Genomic DNA, 22,767 nt, shown 5'->3' with positions numbered 1-22,767 from the left:
CCTGCTGCCGCCGAGGTCACAAGCTAGCTGTCCTCTCCTCTCTGGATCCTGTTCTGGTCCCTTCTCTCTTGATCTATCTCCCTCTCTGCCTCTCTTTGTTTGGCAGTGATTTGACCAAACAAAACCTAACCGGCTTCCTTCAAAGCAAGGTGATTGCCAAAGGTGAAATTTCAACCCGACTGCCAGGGCTCAATGAGTTTCAGATGTCCGGGCCAAATGTCCTTCCCTCCAACTGGCAGTGCTGGATGAAAATAGAACTGGTCTCTGAACTCAGATTTGTCACCCGTATCATTATCTGCTCGATTATCTCTTTACCCTGAAACATAATGCCCCGAAAATGAGGTTATAATGGACTTAATGTTGATGTTTGTTTTGCTCGACCTTACATTGTCGGGATAATTTGTTTCGTTAAAAAGCGGTTCGAGGAAAGTGTACATATTTTTGGCTTTGAACGGCAGCCTGGAGGAACGCTTAATGAGCTATTTGGACTTAAGTGTAACGAGAACATGTCGCATAGCATCAGTGAACTACACACAGCATGTTTGCGTTTTATCAACTGGGGCAATCGGATTCAGTCTGGCGGAGCTGCTAAACATGCATGTGTTGCGTTCACTGGCACTTAAACATTCGCCAATCAATGGTTGCTGGCACTCCATGTCCAGTCTGTATTATGCTCAGAAGTTCCCCTGCTCAGGAGTGTCCATGAGAGGTATGGACAGTGCCCGACCTAATGTAGTGCCATAATGTGATTTAATCAGTGGTGATATTCCAGAGCAAATTCGCCAAGTGCAGCATTTAATTAGACATTTCCTGACTGGGAAGTGCTCCCTTTCACGCTGACGTCAATGAAAAAAACAAAACAATTCCCAGCAGAGACCTTTGCTATTGATCAAGGTCAGGGTCAAGCTCTATTATGCCTGAACTCGGACAGATGTTAATTTATAACCGAACACTTTCAACCTAACAGCCTCGACGTCAGCCGGAGACGGGCAGAGAGGGAATAGAGGGTGTGGGGGGGGCAGAGAGCGGATATGAGGGAAATGCAAATGACTCGCCAGATAAGTTAATGTGCCTTTCCCGTGGCGAGGGACTCTGATTGTGCTGGGAAGGTAAGGCTTCCCTGAGCCAGCCGGAGATATCATTAATCCAAGGTTGACCTGGCCTGCCTCTTGCACCGCCTCGGCCCGCAGAAGTTTATTATCCAAGAGGAGGCTTGGCGGGGCGACAGGCAGGCAGAGGAGAGGCCGCATGCTTTCCCAAAATGAGCGAGCAGCACTTCCTTTTGAGTCTTTCCGAAGACAAATTGGCTTGGATCAGCAGCTAGGCAGCTGGCTGATGGAGAGATGTATAAGGCACACGTGGGCATTTTCATCATGACGGCTTTTTTTGTTTTTCTCCCCCTCCTGCAGCATGTCACCTGCTGCAGTGTGTCATTGTGTCCTCGTGGCCCTCACGCTGTATCACTCACCCACACACACAACACACTTACCGTACAGTGCAGTTGAATAGGCTCACACTAATCCTCACTTTAGACATGTACCGCACAGTTTTGTTTGTGGATTACTCTCCTCTGGCAAAAGTGAGCGATCAGCACACACAGGAGTCTTAAGTGTTTAAATAAGAACAATGCTTTTGTACCGTAGTCATACGGAACAAAGGGAGCAAGCCGAGAACCTTTGGTCCACATGCATAACCGCAAACTGGTTAAGATTAGGGACACTAACGATTATTTTAATAATCGATTAATAGGTTGATAATTTTTCCGATTAATCAATGAATTAGATAAAAAAAACAAAAAATCAAAAAGACATGTTTTATTTATTCAAAAACAGAACTGACCGTGCAAAACATCTTCAGAAAGCACATACAGGTTGCTCCTTGAACATCCCTGAGCTGTTAATTAAAAAAATAAAATAAAAATGGACTAACACTAAAAACATGCACATGTATGCTTTACATCTGCCAAATGTGAGCCCATTTTACTGTAATTGATCTCCTTGGAGCAGAGGCTGCTTTTACATACCCTGCTTTATCAATATGTATGAAATACTGGGACAGAGGGAAGCTGTACTGCTCCTCTCACATCTGTTCTGACCTTCAGGCCCAGCTCCACTTCATCTCAGCCTTGCATCAAGCTGCGCTGCAATAGAGCGTCCTCTTCCTTAAACTATTTAATTCACATCATCTGATCAACATCTGGGTCTCTTATGACCACGACATCACGTTGTTGGCTAAACCCAACGACGTGATTTGCTTCATTCTACTTTGAGTAAAAAAAAAACCTGCAGCCAGATCCGCCGGTGTGCCGGTTTAACGTTAACGAGTGACAGCGTGAACTGACCCAGACCGGGGGGTGACGGCATGTTTCACTACGTTACGCTTTTTTACAAGCAAGACTGAACTGTAGCGGAACATAACGGAACTTTAACGACAATACACAACCCAAACACGTTAGCTAACGTGATAGCAAGCTGACTAGCTTCCATTAAAAACAAGTTAGAGGGAAATGAAGTCGCTGTAGACATCTTAACGCTGGTTGGCCAAGACTCGACACGTCACGTCAAAGATGTTTTATTTTTGCGAAGATCACAACCTCAGCGTTTCTCGGTGTCTCACTCCAATCTCAGACACGCTGGCGGCCAGTTGCTCGGCTCTTCTTCTTTTTTTTCGCGACTTATTGAATGCCGTAATAATCGACGAATCGACAATGAAATTCGTTGCCAACACTTTTGATAATTGATTTTTATCAATTCGTTGTTGCAGCCCTAGTTGCATCGGAAAAAGGAAAAGGAATGCATCGTTTAAAGCAGCGGTCCCCAACCGGTACCGGTTTGTGGGTCCCTTGGAAAGAATGAATGAAAAAAATGACCGGATGCATCAGCCTGTGCATCTGAGCATATTGACACATGTCAAGAGGTTACGTGACACGTTACCCCAAAAACAACTCTGCCGGTGTTCCGGTCTAAAATCAAGGCAGAATTTCCTGAGGTCGCCAAAAAAGCGCTGAAAACCTGCTTACATTTCCAACATCATGTCTTTGTGAAGCAGGGTTTAGACAGTAGACTGGACATAAAGGTCTAAGTTACGGAGTAGACCGGATATAAAGAACACACGTCGGGTGTCTCCCATCACCCTGACCCGGCTCCTTGCAGAGAAACAAGCTCAGGGCTCCCACTAATTCGGCGTAATGGTAGTTAGTTAATAGTTGTGTGTTTTAAGCACTTTATTAGACGTAGTTGCATGGCTTTGCACTGTCCAAACAGCTTAGCAAGACAATGCAATGAACCAGATACCTGTCACTAAAGTACAGCGCCGTCGTTTCCATTGCTCTGGTTTGACTCGGTTTGATTATACAGAGGCTGATGGGTTTATAATCCTTCTTAAATCACTCAGTGAAAGTCACTGAGTTTATTCTCCATTGACCGTTCAGCGTTTGAGGATCCAGTCTGAACAAGTTGTCATTTTTTTCAACCATTGTCTCCGTTGTCCTTTTGATAGCACTGTAATTGGGTTTTAATTTGTCGAATAATGATGTTTTATAATGGAGCAGACAAGTGAAAGTAGATCTGAAGCAGGCCGTGCATTATGAATATGAAGTGGGTGACCGGTGGATACATCCTGGCTGGAGTTACTTTTTCTCCACTGTCGTGTATTATCTGTGGTTCACACGACTTCACCGCTATAAGTACTGCAATCAATTAGCTTTCCGGGGACGTAGTAGCGATGATAGTCCCTCAAAGCAGCATTATTCAATAATGCTACTTTGCAATATTGCAATATTTACAAGGGATCAAATGACTGCAATGTGAAAAAGGTGACAGAATTATCCTCACCCTGTAAGTTCCCCTCAGCTCTAAGGTGCAGTTTAGCTCATTGTTTAGTTTTTCTGGCACAGAAAGTCAAGTTGACATTGTAAAATTGATGATATCAAAGCAAATTCTCTGAATGGTGTGATTTCCGTAAAGTTTGATTTACATAAAATGTATTTATGACTGTGACAGTCATATACTCATTTAGTTATGTGTCTCTTTATTTTGCTATTAAAATTGTTTTTAGTTCAATGTGTAATAAACACATCCAGAGTCTTCAATGACACTCTTAAGATTAGCATGAACACTTGCTTTATGCAAATATATGAAACAAACCAGCTTTACTGCTCGTGTATGTGTCACTCCTCCACCCTGCATTTAACACGCCTTCCTTTCCAAAGCGCTCAGACTACCTATCAGGGCCACCTTTATGATCAAACATTTTATTTGATACAGCATATCAAACAATTTACTCTCACTTCATGTTCAAATAAAAAGCCTGGGGCCTAAATCTGCAGGAGTACGTTCAGGTGAGAAAAGGTGACAACGAGCTCTTGAAGGATTCATTTGGTTTGACAAATACAAAATAAAACTGTGAATAAGAAGAATAAGAAGTTTTACAAGCACTTAGAGAAAACTTTGACTTGGTTATCCATTACAGTTGGCTGTAATGTAATGGAATAATTCACATTACTCTTAAATTATGAATAGCCGCAGAAGACAGTGTCATCAATACTTACGGAAGAGCAAAATGTCACCCTCTACTTTTCAAGAGAGCCACCCTTGGAGAGTTTGTACAGCACAGAAGAGAGAAGTGAAGTGCTTGTGGGCAACCGGAGCGATACAATTTCCTCAACAAATCTAATCCTCTGCTCTCGTGTTTATTTTCTTTCTGCAGGTTTGGCAGTTCACCAGATAATCACAATCACTGTGTCTCTCATAATGGTTATCGCAGCCTTGATCACAACACTCGTCCTTAAAAACTGGTAGGAAAGATTCCTTTACTTTTTAACTCATTACCTGCGGAAGCTCACGCTTTGCCAGAAAACCCCAGCAGATGATTCAGCAGGGTACACGGTATGATTTTATGTTCGTTTCTTGTCTTTGGTGCGTGTTTCTGTAGCTGTGCGCAGTCGGGAAATGGCCGCCACAATAGCCATCAGCGCAAGATCCACCAGCAGGAAGAAAGCTGCCAAAACCTGACAGACTTCACCCCGGCCCGGGTGCCCAGCAAGGTGGACATATTCACTGCCTACAATGACAGCCTGCAGTGCTCACATGAGTGCGTCCGGACAGCCGTGCCCATCTACACTGATGAGATGATCCAGCAGACGCCCGTCTACAAGACCGCGTACAACGGGAACAGGTACGCCGGTCCAGGGCTGTTTATTGCACAATGTGGATGCACATTGGAACATTAGTTCAGTCAGCCAGCACTGGAAACCCACAGACACTTTATGCTTTTACAACAAGATTCTTTGTCCACTGCGGTCAAGTCAAATGTAGGCAATGCCTCACACTGTAATTTCCCACTTTAAAAAGTTCTTGTATATTTCCCATTGACCAATTATTATATGAGGTCAGAGGACCTAAATCATGTTTAAAAAATTAAATAAAACGTTAATTAATGTGGAGTAATTCATTCTTAATTCCTTACGTTCAGGAAAAGGCATGCTTTTTAATTGTGTGGGCTAAAATGCACAATATACTTAATTCTCCTCGACAAGGATCCAACACATAACTCAATAAAATATGCAATACTAATGTGTACAGATATAATAGTGGCATTAGAATGTTCCAGAGGGCTCCAAACTTCTGGCTTTTTACGAAGTTTGGTCTATATCGTTGTAGAAAGCCGTGATTAAAGCATTGAATCAGGCCTGGTTAAGAAATCCCTGGCTTTGGGTATCGGCAGAGTAACAATCCTTTACCACGTAACGGCACAATGTCACCGATACCTGCTCAAGCTTTTTGAGTCGGCATCAGGCCGATATCAGCATCGTTATCGGTGCATTTCCAGCTTGGATTCCTCACACTCTTCCCCTTGGTGTTTGCTGCTACTCTGAACCGCAGTCAGCTTCAGTCAGAGGTTTGTTTCTCAGCGAAGTCACACACAAATTGGTTGCCTTTAACTCTGTCGTCCATCACCTCATTCTTCATCCTTCTGCCGCACACCTGGCTGAGCGGCGCCTCGAGCTGCACACAGCAATCTAGACCTACCAGCGAGTTCCGTGGTTGCGTACTGAGTCAATGAAGCCTTTACGGTGCCATTTCTGTCTCACTGATCCCTCTGACAGCATTTCAAATGTCAGACAGTATGTATATGTATCATATATGTGATATCAGCAATCTGCAGACAACACATCCATGTTTACCAACCCAGCTAATACGCGCTGCTTTATACCACGAGATGTAACACTGGTGAGTCATTGGCGTGTTTGCATATCACGGAGCTGAAATCGCTTCCCTCTGCAGGGGAAGATGTGTCTCTCTTTGTGATATGATCTGACATGGCAGGTGTGTTTTCCATAGAAATCAGGCATAAACTTTCATTTGTATGTAGTGTAACAATACGCTTTGTGGAGTTTCGACGGTGTTTTCTGTCTGAGTGGATAACAGTAACAGTCATCGAAGCTGCAGTGCCGGCAGAGATGGTCACACTTACTCTGTGTATCCAAAACCCTGTAACAGATTCATTATGCTGGCAGCGAGGATAGGATCATTCATCTGGTGTAAATAGTCCAAAGTGTCTGTATTTATTTATTTAAAGCCATGGAGGGATGGCCACATTTTTCAGCAACATTGTTGCTGATAATCTAGGATTTCCGGAGGCTTCAGTATGCGATTATCTCTGTTGTGTTGGTCTGTGCCCGATGAAGCACAGTGTTGACTCTGGCACTAAAGGTTTGATTACTACAGCAGGTCTTTGCGAGGATGTATGGAGTCCTTGGAAAACAGCTATCAGCGCGCCTACTCAGCAATAATGTGACTTCAGAATATAAATATGAAAGCAATCAAACTGCCATATATCAGTATTAACGCTCCCACCTCTTTGTCCCGCAGGCCCTCCCCCACTGAAAGACAACTGATTCCTGTGGCCTTCGTGTCAGAGAAATGGTTCGAGATCTCTTGTTGACGAGCTTCAGGCCTTGCTCACTTCCTGTGGGCGGAAGACACTTCCTGAATTGACGCTCTGGTGGGTAGCGTGCCACTTTGTCCCCTTGCTGACCGTCGCCTGGGCCCCGGCCACCTCGATCACCGCGGCGATGCTGCCCCACTTTGGGAATAGTTGAGAACTTGGCATATGTTTGTTATTTGTGACATGATTATGCTCCTCTCCATCGTCTGCGCGGTGATGCAAAAAAAGAGGCTGAGGAATCCAGTTCAGTGCGGTATCAGATGTCTCGTTGAGATATGAAGTTAATTATTTATATATCAGTATTCATAAGCTCAATTCACAATTAATAATTTCCCTCCTCGTCTCTGAAACACTCTCGTTCATACGTGTGCCGCCACTCTCATCCTGACACCAACGCATATTGTTTTGAACACTCTGAACCGGAGTGAAGGAGCACTTTTACTCGACTTGTGCCATATTTTTTATGCATGGCTAATATATGCCAGAATGGCTCGCATTTGAAATTCAAAGCTTGAAAGTTAAACACATGCTCTGGCCCCACAGTGTTGCTGGAAGCCCGGGGGGAGGTGTAACGTCTGCTATTGACCCAGATTTTGAGAAGGAATAGATGGCCTGCAGGTAGTGCAGTGAGAGGACAGCGCCTCGCCGATGTCTGGACACACATTAGTCTCAGTCAGCTCCGCTCTGCACAGCGTGTCCACAGTGATGCAGCCTTAAAAGACATCAGATCCCTTATTAATACACTGCAAACCATATGTTCTCCTTGAATGTATGCTACAGGATATGTTTAAAATGTAGCATTGCCAGTTCATGTGCTTTTTATCAGGCTAGAGCTGGATACAACATCAAATTAGAAAATATAGGCCTGTTCTGAAAATCCTGTCAGTGTTACAGTGACTGTTTCATATTTGTTTGTTTTGTGTGCTGGGCTGTGAGTGATAATTGTGATTGTTTTTTTGTTCTCCGCAGGTTCCAGTTGGAAACAACAAACACACAAAAACAGCTTCTTTTTGTAAAATAGTGTGATCACTCTTTGGACACTGGTGAAGATATTTATTTTTCTAGAGATGACAAGCAGAGCAGCCACAACGCTGCCACTCCATAATTTCCAGGAACGTACAGTCATTTAGTTATAGATTATATATAGGTATATTTACAGGATGTGTGGGACGAGACTGTGGACGTCACAGATGTCTCAAGGAAAACATTTTACGTTTGAAAAAGGAACCCAAGGAGCTGCTGTGGGTGGGAAGATGAACTGTATTTCTGAACAATGTGCCAATAATGCCACTATGTGCCACAACCTGGATAGGAAGTTTCAACAACAACGGATGGACTAAAAAAAGAGCGCTATATCAACCCTGTATCAACTCCAACTACATTTTGTTTTAACAAATGTGAAAAAAAATGTTACAAATGTATTTGAAAATGTTTTGAAATAGTTTTAAGAAATGTGTTGCAAAAAGAGTCTAAAAGATATTTATAAGACGCACTATTCTATTAGTTTTGGGGCGAGAAAAGATCTGGTGAGGGGGAGGGAACGGTATATGCTTTAGTAAACAAAACATGTTTCTATAGGTCCCATTTTAAAAAGAATAGTTATGTCTATTTTTTTACACACAGCCCCGAAAGTGGAGGTCCGGAGCACTTGGGATTCAGCGCTGTTAATTAAATACTCCCACCGAGCTGAGATTACAACAAAGAAACCCATCTGAATGCACCTGGTGCCAGCCGATTCAACGCCCGCTCCGATCGCTCATTGTGTCAGATTTGTACCCGATTTGGTTTAATGGAAAAAGAAACAAAAGGTTTCTGTGGTGCTGGATCACAACGAATCCCACAGCAGCAAATGCATGAATAGATGGAGTAAGGACAGCCACAACAGACTGCACGGAGCTGGACAGGACATTCATACTGCCTCAGGTCTGTCTGGCTCTTTTGCACACTTCACGTTGGTCTAAGTTTCAGTAGCTGTCTGGGATGAATTCTATTGATTGGTTATGATTTTTGATTTGAGCTGCTGATGCAAAAAAAAAAAAAAATTGGAATAGATTCAATTTGAGCTTCAAATTCAAACCATTCATGTGGCAATTTGCATGAATAGGAAAGAGATTGAAAAATTAATCCCTCCGCAGAAAGTAAATGAATATACCCGCGCGACTCCCTGATTCACTTGATAAATGAATACTGCATTTGGAAAGCTAAAAAGTCTGATTTACAGCCAGGAAGTCAAGAAGAACATTAACCAATTTGTTGAAGATGGATCATCAAATTATTCGACCGAGAACGAAGGAGAAGCTGTGAAAGAGGCGTCCGTCAGGATCAAAATGATCTCCGTCACGTGTTTTCAAACGCGAGGAGGGAGGGGTTCTCTCGACGGACGCCGTGGTCGAGGTTAGTCTCGCTCTCTCCGGAGCCGGAGCCACTCAATACTTGAGGACAATATTTCCTGCATATCAGAATTTCAGCTATCACAGCCAGGGAAGTTGAGGGTCGTGCACAAATGGATTGTTGTAATGTGGGCCCGACAGATATATGGGAGAGAGGGGAGTTTGTTTGTGTTCTTTCAAAGAGCCAACCGACTCTTTCGGTATATTGTAGAAGGAAGGGGATTATGACGAGCCAATCAGCTGCTGCCAAATTGCTTTAAACGTTCTCTTGTGTCAAGACGAGGGAACTCCATGGTCAGGGGAGGAAAAGCTCTTCTGAGAGCTTCCCCCTTTCCCTGAGCCCTAATAATCTTATTATCAACCTCCAGCTCTGAAAGACAGATTACCTTTTTGAAAGGAAGCCGCCTACGAATCTACCTTTTTATTGTGCTGTGGGTTTGTTCAAAGCACAAATACAATTCTGTAATTGTAAACGTTTTTTGGCTGCAGACAGCAATATGTACAGATTCAAAAGTTTTTTTTTTTTTGTTGGGCGTCGACAAGATGATGAGGGGGATCTTCAGTAATTCGCTTAAGGTTGTTTTCAGGCTTATACTTCTTTGAAGGATTCGAGAAAGCGGGTCGTCCCAGTGAGTTCAGTATCTGTAAATGTGAGCCATTCAGGAGGCGCCAAGACGGCCTGAGATAAACACTGTGGAGCAAAACACAACTCCTGCTTCTGCCCATTCCCAACATGAAAACCCCACTCTCATGAATGACCCCTTACCAATTCAGCCTCACGTGTGTTGTCAGGCTGCGGAGTTGCTTCTTTGACATAACACATATTTTTTTGAATGAAGAGTGTTATCTTAATAGTCGAGAGGGTTCCGAAAACTTACTGTATATTATACACGTGTAAATGTATTTTCTATATATTTGCTTCTATTTGTGTACAGGTGTGTTCTATTTTTCAGGACCTTGCCCCGCTTTTTGGGAAGGTTTCAGCTAGATCGGGGATAGTGTCTTTGTTTACATGTGTAACTACAGTATTTCTTTTCAAAACACAAAAAACTAACCTTGTGCCAAGCTTCCTACCTGCACTTTCAAGCAGTACGTGTATTATATCTTTAGCTAACCAGTATAATACTTCAGTAGACGCTGCAATAGTTCAGAGACCGGCGGAGTGATTTCCAGGTAGAATGTTTGAAAGTAGGAGTGGTTCGAAGAGGTGTTGTGATCATACCTTGCTGTGTTCATGGTACGCTGAGAAAACCAATGACTTTCTGTTCTTAAATATCATTTCTACATGAACTCTAATATCGAGTCTTTCATCACAGGAATAATCATTTTAATAAAAAATAAAAAGTGTAAATCCAACAGTAGCTGCCAAGAAACCAACTAAACTTGACCTAGACTGGGTTGCATTTATTTGTCATATCTTATTTTTGTTCATACATATTGCTGCAACTGCCCCAGAAAATGTATGATTTGCCACATTGTAATCACCGCGTAAACTAACCAATATTAGCATTCATGAGCTTATGAAAATGATCAGGGAAAGACGTCTCAAGAAAGAATTGTGAAAGGAGGATGATTTGTTCAGCCAAGAGTTACGCACAATGATGTGAGAAGCCATTCACCTTTTTTCATTCATCAAAGTTTTTAAAGGATAATTCTGGTTTATTTCAACTTGGAGCAAATGTGTTACCTTGATTGCTATTTTATTTTCAGTCAGCCTCCTAAAAACTGTTGGCCAAAGCAACAACCTGACAAATTAAGTCCAACAGGGTAAAACACACGCAAAACTGTGTTGGCACACAACTACGGCAAGCACAGTTAGTCAAAGTTCATCCTTGATGTCTCTACACTGTGTAATCATCGTATAGTTTGTTTTATCCCCTTCTTGGGGATAAAATGGTGTTTTGTTTACAACCTGACTGCTTGTGCCTTGTTGGATTTTTTATTTGTTTTACCAATGTTACTGTGTTCCAAGATCTTTACATTGAACTTGTTTAAATGCAATATTTTTATTATTAGTGATGGCAATGATGGGCACAAAGAGGTCAGAAAATAAGACCCAAGTTTTACAGAACCTGAATTATCCTTTAAGCCTAACAGACCGGTGTTTAGGATTGAGGAGGGTTCCTCAGCAAAAATGGAATATAATATTCACAACTATATTTACACTAACGTTTCAATGCCTGAAACTAAGAGCCATTGTGTTTTTGTTAGCTTAGAATGAGCCATCCATAACTAGATGGGGAGCGGGCCCTCTTTATTGGCCTGCCATGTTGCACCGCCATGTTTCTACGGCAGCCCAGGACAGACAAACACTGGCTCCTGAAAGGCCGCCCTTTATGTGGGTGGGGCTAAGAAACAAGCGGACGCTTAACAAGACTTTTTGTAGGCAACCTCAACGCTCACAAGTAACTTTCACCAATTGAATATCCAGACCCAACAACACCTGTCATCACATGGTCGCCCCTGAGGTAATTAATCTAGTGAGAAGTACAGTCATTTTATTGTATACAATCACACTTCTTTTGAAAAAAAACATGAGTTTGCCACCTGGGAGGGCTGAGCTGAGGGGTATTCAGAAGACTGCTGCAGACTCCACTAAGGCCCACACACTGGTCCTGTTAAATACTGAAGATTGTGAGAGATCTGTGCTGAAGTATAAACTCTAAACCTTTGGAAGTGTGGGCTGCTCACCATTTGTGAGCATGCCAGTTCTTTGGATTCCTGCAAACTGTCTCATCAAAAGAAAGGTGCATGTGTTAGCCGAGTCTCTGCATTAGTCACTCTGTCCCTGATCATTTGAAAACGTCAACGTGACCTTAATGAAAATGGTTGAAATTTGATACAAGGCTAATAACGCTCGTGCAAGAGTGATTCCTCGTTCTTTGAAAACCTACAAAATCTAATTATCGAACAAAGGGAAACTTTGACATTCGGTATCCCTTTTTGTGTTTCATAATGTACGAAAAAGGGCTTCGGTTGTGAGCTAGTTAGCATCAGGAGCATCCCTGTTAAACCCACAGGGAGCTGCTGGCCAAAAGCATTCTAGATGAAGGGAGACAAATGTATTTATATATATATATATATATATATATATATATATACACCTTTGAAACGGGCTATCTAGAGACATTGGCATAAATCACCCTCCTTCCTTTTACCTCTGTCTGAATTCAAACTGATATGCAAGGAAATGCCTTGCTGCTTCCTTGCCTTTTCAGTTTATGTTTCAGGATGGCTGATGAGTGTGGTGCATCATAGCTAAGAGGGGGGAAATGATTCCGCTCCGCTGGTCAGATTTGATTCGGGAGACATTATATTATTTGAGGGCGGCGCAGGCAAAGGCAGAGGGTGAAGGTGGGGAATAAAAAGTCTTAAACAGACACCAAAGACTTGATTTGACGTTTCTGAAACCCACGCTCAAACCCTTCAGCACAAACGAGCTGTCAAATCAGCGAGGGCCTTCCCGTCAGGATGAAGGATGCGCTCGATTGCCGAGGCCGTGATTCCTGTTTGCATGTCAGACACACAATGGAATCTATTGACATGTGGGCTTTGAATTAGATGAAGCCTGAACATCTGCAAGGCCGAGGTTTGTTGTGTTTTTTTTTCCCTACTTCACAGGAGGAGACTGTTCGATGCGTCGACTCGGTTTAATCACGGCCTGCGGGTGTCGGCGTAGAAACGTGTTCACAGCCGGCAGTGGTGGTGGTTTTCATATGAATGTCAGCAAGGTGAGACTCGGCAGGGAGACGGGAATAATCTGATGCCGAAAAGTAAAACGCAGCGGACAGGACAAAGTATCTTTATAGACTGATGTGAATCTTACTGAATCCTTTATATTTTTTTGCCGTCAGAAAACTGTAGCTCCTCACTCCGCTTCCCCCTCACGCCGCTTCTCCTCATCGTTTCAGAAAAAAAATCACGTACTGTGCGCTTACTGCATTTAAAGCGGAGGGCTCTGACTCTTGAGTCACGTTTTTACTTTTCTACTCACAAGAGCTAAGGCACTGTCGCCGTCTGTGCGTGTCAATACAGTCAAAGACTTTTAAAGAAAATTAAAGAAATCCCAGAATCCCCAATCGGCCATTTGATTTGCCCCAGACGCTGCAAGGAAATTTGGAAAAATGCAGATCATTTGGTTGTTCCCTGAGAGTTGATTAAATACAATATAAAAAGTCACACAGTTTCAATTTCTAGGGTTGAGGAAGTTGTATAGGATTTGTTTTCTTGGGGGTGTTTTCACATGTGGGCACACAGTGGTCTGTTCATCAAAGCTGACTTACAATCACAATCCATACCTACCATGAAGGAAACCTGACTCGAGTTGTGTTGTCGCCATAAAAATGAAGAGTTTGTACTTTGTGACTCTTAAACTTTTTATATTTGTGTTTAATATATCAATGAGTACCTCTGTTAACTTTTGTATAAGACCTATGACTATAGTATATACAAACACACATACACACACAACACACCTCCACAAAAGTGACTCAAGTCTGTCTCTGTGACGGCTAAATGTTGTGTGACTTTTATTTCCGTGTCTTATGAACCACATCTCTTCCTTTTGTAGTTATTGGTAAACGTTTCGATTTCCAGGTGACTATGATTTGGTTACTCTTGTACTACTAAGCTCTGTATTTGCAAGCACTGTAAATGCGATTCTCATTGGATTCGTCCTCTGTACATTTAGTACTCTGATGTTGCTATTAATAAAATGTAAAACAACATGGGCCTGTGATATACGGTGAGTTTCTTTGGAGGGAGTCCGAGGGAAAGCATATAAACGTCAAAACGGCACAACATATATAAGATGTAAATCGGAATTCATGCCGTTCTGTATGCATTTGTCGAATCAAATGACGTGCTGATTGTAATTGATAAATGATGATCTATTTGAACTGAATACTCTAATATAATGACTGCAAACCAAAGAGAGCACCATGCTGTACCGGGATCAGGGTTCTTCCAACACCGAGAGAGTTGGCCATCAACAAACAAGGAATATCTGGTGTTTTTGATACAAATAAAATTAAAACTTAATTCTAAAGTATTACCAATTCAACTTGGATGTTATTTCGAAATATCAAGCAATACATGTACATCTCATTTGATGGAATTGTGTTGTTCTGAGCACGGAGGTCACAAGGCGAGAACAAAGCATGAGCGCCAGATAAATAATAAGTATAACTAATATCACAGTTGTGGAGTTGGTATTGCAAGAAAATACAGCAATAAAAAAGGGATATGAGCCTCTCTCTTATTATTACCTTAAAGAAAACAATCAAAGCAAGTCAAGTTCACAAGAAAACACTGTCTCAAGATAAAGGTGTGATCAACAGATATATGATAACTCTGGTTTATTACCACCATGTTCTTATTTTAAGTGTTTCGGCCATCATTCATATCAGAAATATCATTACACGTATCGAATCCACTTTATTTTGACGTGAAACTGAAAATGTCAGTAAAATGCAATAAATCACAGCTACAGCGGGTACAAGTCAAACCAGGAAGCTGGTCACTGTGCTGCCGCCCTGATTGTATATCTCATTCAGCACAATATCATCATAAGCAAAAGAGATGGTGAACAAAAACTCAAGACGAAGACCACAGCTGGGATCAACCGGCGCTACCCCTCGTCTGCCTGATTCCCAATCCCATAGTTCGCTTTTATCAGATCTGGGTTTACACATGAGACTCCTCCTGTTCTTTGTTTGGTCCTGGCTGTGTTCTCGAAGTAATGGTTACAATGGGCATGGTTCCATTCATGCAACAGCTTTAAAAAACTGTAATAATGGTCTGCATATTTACAACTTTCTATCTTCTAAAACGTACCCGAGGATATTAATCATCCCATTATTATTCAATAAATTATCATCAAAGGTATAAGCTGCTGTGCTTCGCTGCCTACGGTCTACGTTGCTCAAATGTTATGAGTGTATTATCACACAACTCTCCCACTTTGACAGTGTTTAATTTGCTAGTGTGTGATTGGCTATTGTAAATGTGGGATTATCTCATTATTGGTCTAAATGGAACTAGCCTCTCTGGGGTCATTGACACTGGAACATCTGTTATGTTACTGACAATATTAGTATGGTCATTATCATTGGCTCAAATGCACGACTTACTTCTTAACTGACAAAAGTAACTCTGGCACCGCGGTCCGTCTGAGTAAGAAGCTCCAAAATGAGCAGAGACATGTTTGTGGGTAGAACTCTAAGTGTTCCACCGGCTCCTTTTCCACTTGATTAAGGTGTGAAATGCCTCCTAAGCCAGCTCTTCTTCCTATTTGGAGCAGTCAACCTTTAATAATAGTATTGATTAAAGCTTAATGAGCACAGCGCCTGTTTGTTTAGTATTCACTTCACAATGTTTTTTTTGCAGGCTGGGTTGAAAATCCTGTTGAACGTTTGACCAAGGTAAAGTTAGAACCTGATCTCACCAGATCACAGGAAAAAAAGCCACTGGCATCTCGAGCACCGATTTTTTTTTTTTATCTTTTTCCGGTTGAGTTTTATTATATTGCTGTTGTTTCTACTGGTGTTATATTATGAGTCAATCTGGCGGAATGGTTCTCGGGTATGGCTCAGGGGAAACGTTGGTCGGTTGGCTCGGGATTTTGATCCAGACTGAAACATAATTCTTTCTGCAGACGTGCACCGTCCCCAGATAATGAATAGAGCTCAATCATCTGGCCAAGTTGTTCATTTGTCCAATAATTTGGTTTTATGTTTAGTGCTAATTTGCAAATGCTGATTCATGCAATTGCAGTTTATTCAAACTTTAGTCATCTCTTTTTTGGGGGCATTATTCCTATCGATGATCACAAGATTACATTCATCAAAGAAATTGCTGAGATTTGGGAATGTGGCAATATTGCTAAAAATAAGTAAAACGGGGCAAGAAACTTTAGGAGTCAGACGATCTGAAGATTCCATACGCTATAATAAGAGTTATAGTGTTGTATGACTCTTATCACAACAAATCTGAGTCTTTGCCCCATGGACTCCATTAAACCCAACTTTTCTCTCATCACCAATGCTACCAACCTTGATTTCAACGGTGACCCCGAACTCAAATTTGATAAATGGTCAAAAGCAGTTGTCAAATAAAATTTCTTTCAGCTCCAATTGATAGCCATATTAAAACCTCTGCTCTGACGCTCAGTCCTGGATATGGTCATCCATGCATTAATATCCTTATGGATCCACTACTACTGAAGAGCCCACATCACATTGTGCTTTGACCAGTGTACAGCACTTTTGTTCTATTTAACTGTGCACTAGAACTTACACACCACTGTATATGTATGTTAGCTTTGCTAGCGAATCGCTTACTCCACAATGGGGTGTTTCAGGGTATACAAGAATTTTTTTACCGATACAAAGTGATGTAATTAGGGGTCAAAACGAACAAAATCTGATTAATTCATGCACTTTCAGTGAGTGTGGGACAGTATCATGTAAAAGAGGTGGAGTGGTTTCCCAGTAGACTACCTTAGTGCTTTGAAGGATTAATATTTAATTTCAACTCAACAATAATTCTTGTTCTGCATGAATGATGCAGTTTCACTTGTTTTGGTAATGGAAATATAACGTCACACTTTTTTTTTACAGTCATTTCAAAATGCTGGAACATAGAGTCTTGGCACACCTTTTGCCCAGGTCTTGGCAAAATGACAAACAACTAACACAGGGATGGAGGCATTTTCTAACTCCTTACACTCAGCTGATTCTATCGATAAAAAATAAATACATGTTAATTTCCCCAAGCAGCCAGTTAGTGTTTTTCCATTTAACAACCTATCTTCTGATCAGAGGCATCTCTCTCATTCTCTCGTGCCCTCTTTCTCCGTCTCTGGGTTGTCGTATTCTTTCTGCCTCGCCCTTGCTTTCTCTCTCATGCTGTCTGGGTGATTTTGGGATCACCTGGAGATACAGTTCTCCTCTCCTGCTTGACGAATCGGCACGGGCAGAATGAGTCCTCCTCCGTGCTCCCTGAAGCCGGGCTCTGTCCTCGGGGAGACCTGGCAGGCCGCATTAGCATGAGGCCAGTTGGATCGGCCCGCACTGTCTGTGACAGGCCTGGAGCCCCCCTTGCTCCTCATACATTAAATAGAATTATGCAGTCCTGCCTGCACAGACGGGGACGATCAATGGGGTGGACGACACATGCCAACAGCTGCCAGGGAGATATTTTAGTGTGATGAGATTAATCCCAGCTGCATACCTGCACCCATCAAGGACTCGGCCACCACCAGGTTCAGACAGCACAGTCCAAGTTTATTAGCTCTTTGGTTGTCCGGTTTGGATGGGAGGGACCACTTCTGACTGACAGCTGAAACAGGTGTGGGCAGAGCTGAGAAGACTACCAAACAGGTACTCAAAGTTCTGTTTCTTCCATGAAATTGTACAGCTACGCAGGAGGCGATTGGTGGAATCCAGGTCGAGGAATTGTTAGAGCTTCACCAAATGAAGAGCGCATTTTCCAAACATTCAGCTACTTCCATTTGTGCTGGAATAACATTGGTACTTTTTGTATTAATGCCATGAAATAGTCTTCATTGTTAGAGAGCGTCAGCAACTCTCGCTGCTCTCTTTAGGACTCCCATTGCTATGTCCCCCCGTGCAGCTTTGGGACTCTCTGATCGTAGTCTGGTTAATTTTCTCCCAACCTAAAGGCAGGGACTGCTAAAATCTGCAACACCTGGGGTCAAGTGAGGAGATGTTCAACCAAGGCTAGAAACACACTAACAAAGGAGATCAGGGTAGCAACAGAAAAGTTGGAAAACAGGTTTTCAGCCGTCGACCTTGCGTCAGTGTGGAGAATCCTGCAGGACCTCACCAACTACAGGAGACCACCTGTCAAGAATCATCAAATGGCTGACGACCTGAATATGTTCTACTGCAGGTTTGATAAGCCCACTTTCACAAACTCCAACTGCTCTGTCATCAAACAACCCCCCTGCAGTTTGCCTACCGGGCAAACAGGTCAGTGGACGATGCAGTCAACATGGGACTGCACTATGCTGCAACACCTCGACTCCCCAGGGTCATGATTGATCAACCTAGCAAGTTCAGTTCAACAACTTGTTATTCAAAATCTTATACCTCCAGAAGCTTAATAAGTCATATAGCTTGGTCATGTCTTCACCTAAAGTAATAGCTGGAGTGCTGAATAGCCAGAGAATGGAATGGACCATATCCTGCCATCATTGCACTTCTCTGAGTGTCATGCAAGATCTTAAAGTGTGTCTGTTTGATCTTAATTTGTACAATACAGGTCCAAACATGGGGTTAGCTGCAGGAGAAAGCAGGTAGCGTACAGTCTCCAGTAAGAAGTCAAAACACAGACAGCTTGTGTCTTGCATCTGTGTGTTGTTGCAGGAGGGGAGAATTCTTCCCTAGTCTGGTTTGTAGTTCTAGACTTGTGCCACGCGGTTTTACCATGACTCTTGCTCAGTGTGAGCTGGGACAGGCCTTAGAGGCAGTGTGTGCGGAAGCTGAAATCTTAATTTCTACTTTGCTACCAAAGTTAATAAAAAATTGACAAGAGCATCAATAACTATAGCTACTCTGCCCTACCTCACGTTTACAGATGTCACACCACAACAGATGCAGAAATGGTGGGGCTGAAGATCATTGGGTATGTTATGAGTTGCACATTGATTTAAACCTTAACTGGTACAACTATCAACAAATCTGCCTTAAAGCTGTAAAGCTTCAAAAATATATACGGTATAAGAGTTTTCTCATGTTTTCTCATGTTTTCTTAGAACAAGGAGACACAGTTTAAACCATAGTGATAATGGTAACTGCTAATATAATTTCCAAAATACACATAAATAAAAAATAATGGGAACAGTCAAATGCAGAAAAGAGAGAAAAATCAAATATGCTTAAAACAGACTGTCCGCTAAAGAAAATCATATCATTTGACGAATCAGCTGATTCGTCAAATGCCCCAGAAATACGTTTGCTCATGCTCAAGTAACAAAGTCCTCTAGTAGCCGTAGTAATTATGGCTCAGAGAGCCAGTATGTCATCAGAGGAAGGACCAGACAATAAAAAGTTGAACTTTAACACGTCAGACCACTAATTTCAAAGATTAAAAAGCTTTAAAAAGCCAGTTAGTGAAATGGGAGGATAAGGTAGTGGTCGAGTTGCATTGTTGGGCATAAACAAAAATACATCTGGGGTCACATCCTGTGTTGTTAAATTAAAGGTGTTGAATTTGATTTTCAGAGCATTCATACAGCAGCAAATAACAATTTGATATGTGTTATCCAGCTTCCGGCTTCATGAAAAGCAGAGATGGTGGCAAACCTGTAAATCCTTGAAAAACCTAGAGGTGACATCACAGCCGCCACTTTCATCTTTTCCCACAGTCTGTGATTAGAACCTAATCCTCCGAGTGAGACCAAAAAGCTATTTTATAGCTCTGATAATGAGCTAAAAATGGACACAGAGCGCTGGAGTATTACGCAGCGCTTATGGTCAAATGCCATGCAATAAAAACACACTCATCCTTAGTGCCTCCAGTAATGCATTGTTAAGTCTGCAAATGGCAAAACATTTTCGGGTGACAGACCGACTTAATATGTCCCTTAAAGAGGGCTGAGAGAGAGAGAGAGAGAGAGAGAGAGAGAGAGAGAGAGAGAGAGAGAGAGAGAGAGAGAGAGAGAGAGAGAGAGAGAGAGAGAGAGAGAGAGATAGGACGTTCACGATTCCTTTAAGAAACTTGAAACCAGATGAGGCTGCCCCAGGGAAGCATACACATGACAATTTAATTCCTCTTGCAACTGGAGGAAACTCTCCGAAACAGGTTAAAACCCAGAGCCTCGATTCGCCAGAGGTGATTTGTGATGATGTCACGCAGCTAAAATAGCTCCTCATTAGCCCCTCTGAAGCAGGTTGCATGATTAATCGTCACCAAAGATTTACAATCCAATTAGAGAGTGTCTGGGTGAGGAACAAATGGCTCACCTTTGAGGGGAACACATCAATGAAAAGACCCAAATGGGCTTTTTTGGGGGGGATTTTTTTGTGCCTCGGGGCTGATTGATGCTGCAGCGGATGGGCGGAGCGTCTCTGTGATGTTTGTCAGTTCCAGCGGCCATCACTCAACCGCGCCGGGTGGCTTGTCGTCAGAAAAACGTGTCAGTGAATTTAACGTTTATTCTTGACATCAAAGTGATTTTACATGATATTCTGTCAGAGACCGGCAAAAAAAAAAAAAAAAGTGTGTCTCAGCCGGCGCACGTTTGGGAGCGCGTGCCTGCGAAAGCATTTCTGTGGGAATGACTAATTTAGCAGCCAACGTTGCTCGGCTCTCCAGCCTTGCCTGAAGTTTTAATCCCCACATTTGCATGGCTAAACATAGATCAGCCTCCACGCACACACACACACACAGGATATCGACTCGAGGAATAAAAACTCTTGTTTTGACTGCACGTTGAATATGTTGATAAAACATGCATGAGCTCCCTCCTCCTCCGTCTTTCCTGGCAGCTTCCTAAAGACTACCTGTGTGTGATAGAGCGAGACACACAAGTTCCCAACTGAAGTGAACCAACTTCAGATTTATTATTATTATATATTCTTTTTTCATCCTTGTTGGGACCAGACCACTCTCTGTTCCGAAGAGTGATTCAATTCCTTGCAAATGGGCTTCTCCAAGAGCTTCTTTGCTGAGTCGAAGGATAGAGCTCACAGATGCGGAACGGATGCAATAACCACCGACTCGCTGGCTGATAGAATAGCTTTATCACACACTACTTGCACTGTTGAGCTGCCACATTATATCTCGCTGGTATTTTTCACACAAAAAAAAATGTACAAACACAACACAAAAGCGCTCAATAAGACACGGTTGATATACATGACTATGCAAACGTTGTTTGGTGTGAAATACATTGATTTGCATTGTGATTAAGCAGGTATTAAGGTGTGTGTGTTACTTCGCCGGTAATAGTAGCTGACACCGAACACACCGCAGCAGCTGCCCGGTCCTCCTGTTTGGCAGAGCTTCCTATTGGACGGTGCCTCACCTTTGGCAGACAATGTGACGCAGAGTTCAGACAGACTCAAACCAAACAGGGTTCATCCTCATCTGTTAGTTGCTGCAGAACCAACGGCTCAGAGGTTGAGGAATAAAGGCGCAACTGCTCACTGATGTCCAGGGATACGAAAAGCCATCTTATCAAAAAGATGTTTGGTGAACTAGGTTTGAGGTCTTTGCGAGTGGTGGTGTTGGAAGGCGTTATTTTTGCATGATGAAAACCGATGTGCATATGATCAGAATGACCATTTTCTGATCAAAGGAAGGGTAAAAAGCATGACCATGTTTTTTCAGAACTATACGCCTTATCATATCTCTGGAAATAACGACCAGAATGTCACCAAATTTGAACTGGATCTTCAAAGATAGTCATTATAGCATACAAGTTCTCTTTGAAATGTATACACTTAAACACACATTAACTATAGGCAGAACTCGAAAAGGAAATCAAAAATCCAAAAGGTATGTACTCTATGTCTGTCCTTATTAAAGCAAAGAGACTGATCACCAAAAAGGTGATTCATATGTTCCAAAGACTGCTATATTAAAATGACGGTTATGTTAAAAGAAGGTTACTTGATTATATTTGTATTTTTATTTTAGGTCATCTTTGAATAACATAATATATGATGATACTATGAGCCGACAAGCTGGTTTGAATTGAAAAATAATCTAAGATTAATATCAGAATGAATCATATTGTTGTTGCATATGCTTAACATAACCTAGTGTTGTTTTTCTATTCAGATGAGAGATATAAAGATGACAGCCGGCAGGGCCTCAGCTTATAGGTTGAGAAGGTGTCTGATGCAGAGTTCAGACAGATGAAACGGATGATATTTAGCATTCTATTTATCCTTCCTACCATCACATGTCTCTAAGGATGAGCTATATTTAATGCCACTTATCATGGAAACATTCAGAAAGAAAGATCCTTCTCTTAATCAACACACAAATGCCATTGGGTAGCCTGCTGACTCAGCCAGTTAGGAAGGAGCTACTTTTAGCCACTGAAAAAACGGTCTGATGAAGATGACTATTGAAGCTCGTTCTGCATGACCATAAACAATAAGACATGCACTTGCAAGGCGTCCACATATCAAACCTGTCTTCATGTCTAAACACAAAGGCTGAAAATAGCTTGTGTCTGTTGCTGCCAATAGCAGACATGCTATATTGTCCATTGACACTCAAATGAAAAAGCTCTCTTCACTGTTTCCACATCATATCATACAGAAAGCTGAATCTTTATTTTGTGTACTTAAGAAGAGCTGCAGCTAGACTCAAAACCGCTCTGACTTCTTGATCGTCACCGACGCGTCCCCCACTGAGCCTGTTGGCCCACCTCAGTCAGGTTTAGTCACGT

General features: G+C 42.2%; 1 protein-coding gene across 1 annotated transcript in view; it reads left to right on the top strand.

The window, feature by feature from the left end:
* ajap1 (adherens junctions associated protein 1) overlaps positions 1–6,945 on the top strand; it is a gene marked incomplete at both ends in the record, with an annotated part of 44,629 nt that extends 37,684 nt beyond the window's left edge. Inside the window, 3 exons of the mRNA XM_079225723.1 lie at positions 4,708–4,795; positions 4,933–5,175; positions 6,873–6,945. Coding sequence (XP_079081849.1) covers positions 4,708–4,795; positions 4,933–5,175; positions 6,873–6,945 — 404 coding nt within the window. The remainder of the gene's footprint in view (positions 1–4,707; positions 4,796–4,932; positions 5,176–6,872) is intronic.
* Positions 6,946–22,767: the final 15,822 nt, after the last annotated feature.

The sequence above is a fragment of the Taurulus bubalis genome (assembly GCF_910589615.1).
Source record: "Taurulus bubalis genome assembly, chromosome: 11".
Taxonomy (NCBI): domain Eukaryota; kingdom Metazoa; phylum Chordata; class Actinopteri; order Perciformes; family Cottidae; genus Taurulus; species Taurulus bubalis.
Note: the sequence above shows the minus strand (reverse complement) of the source record. Positions and strands in the feature narration are given on the sequence as shown.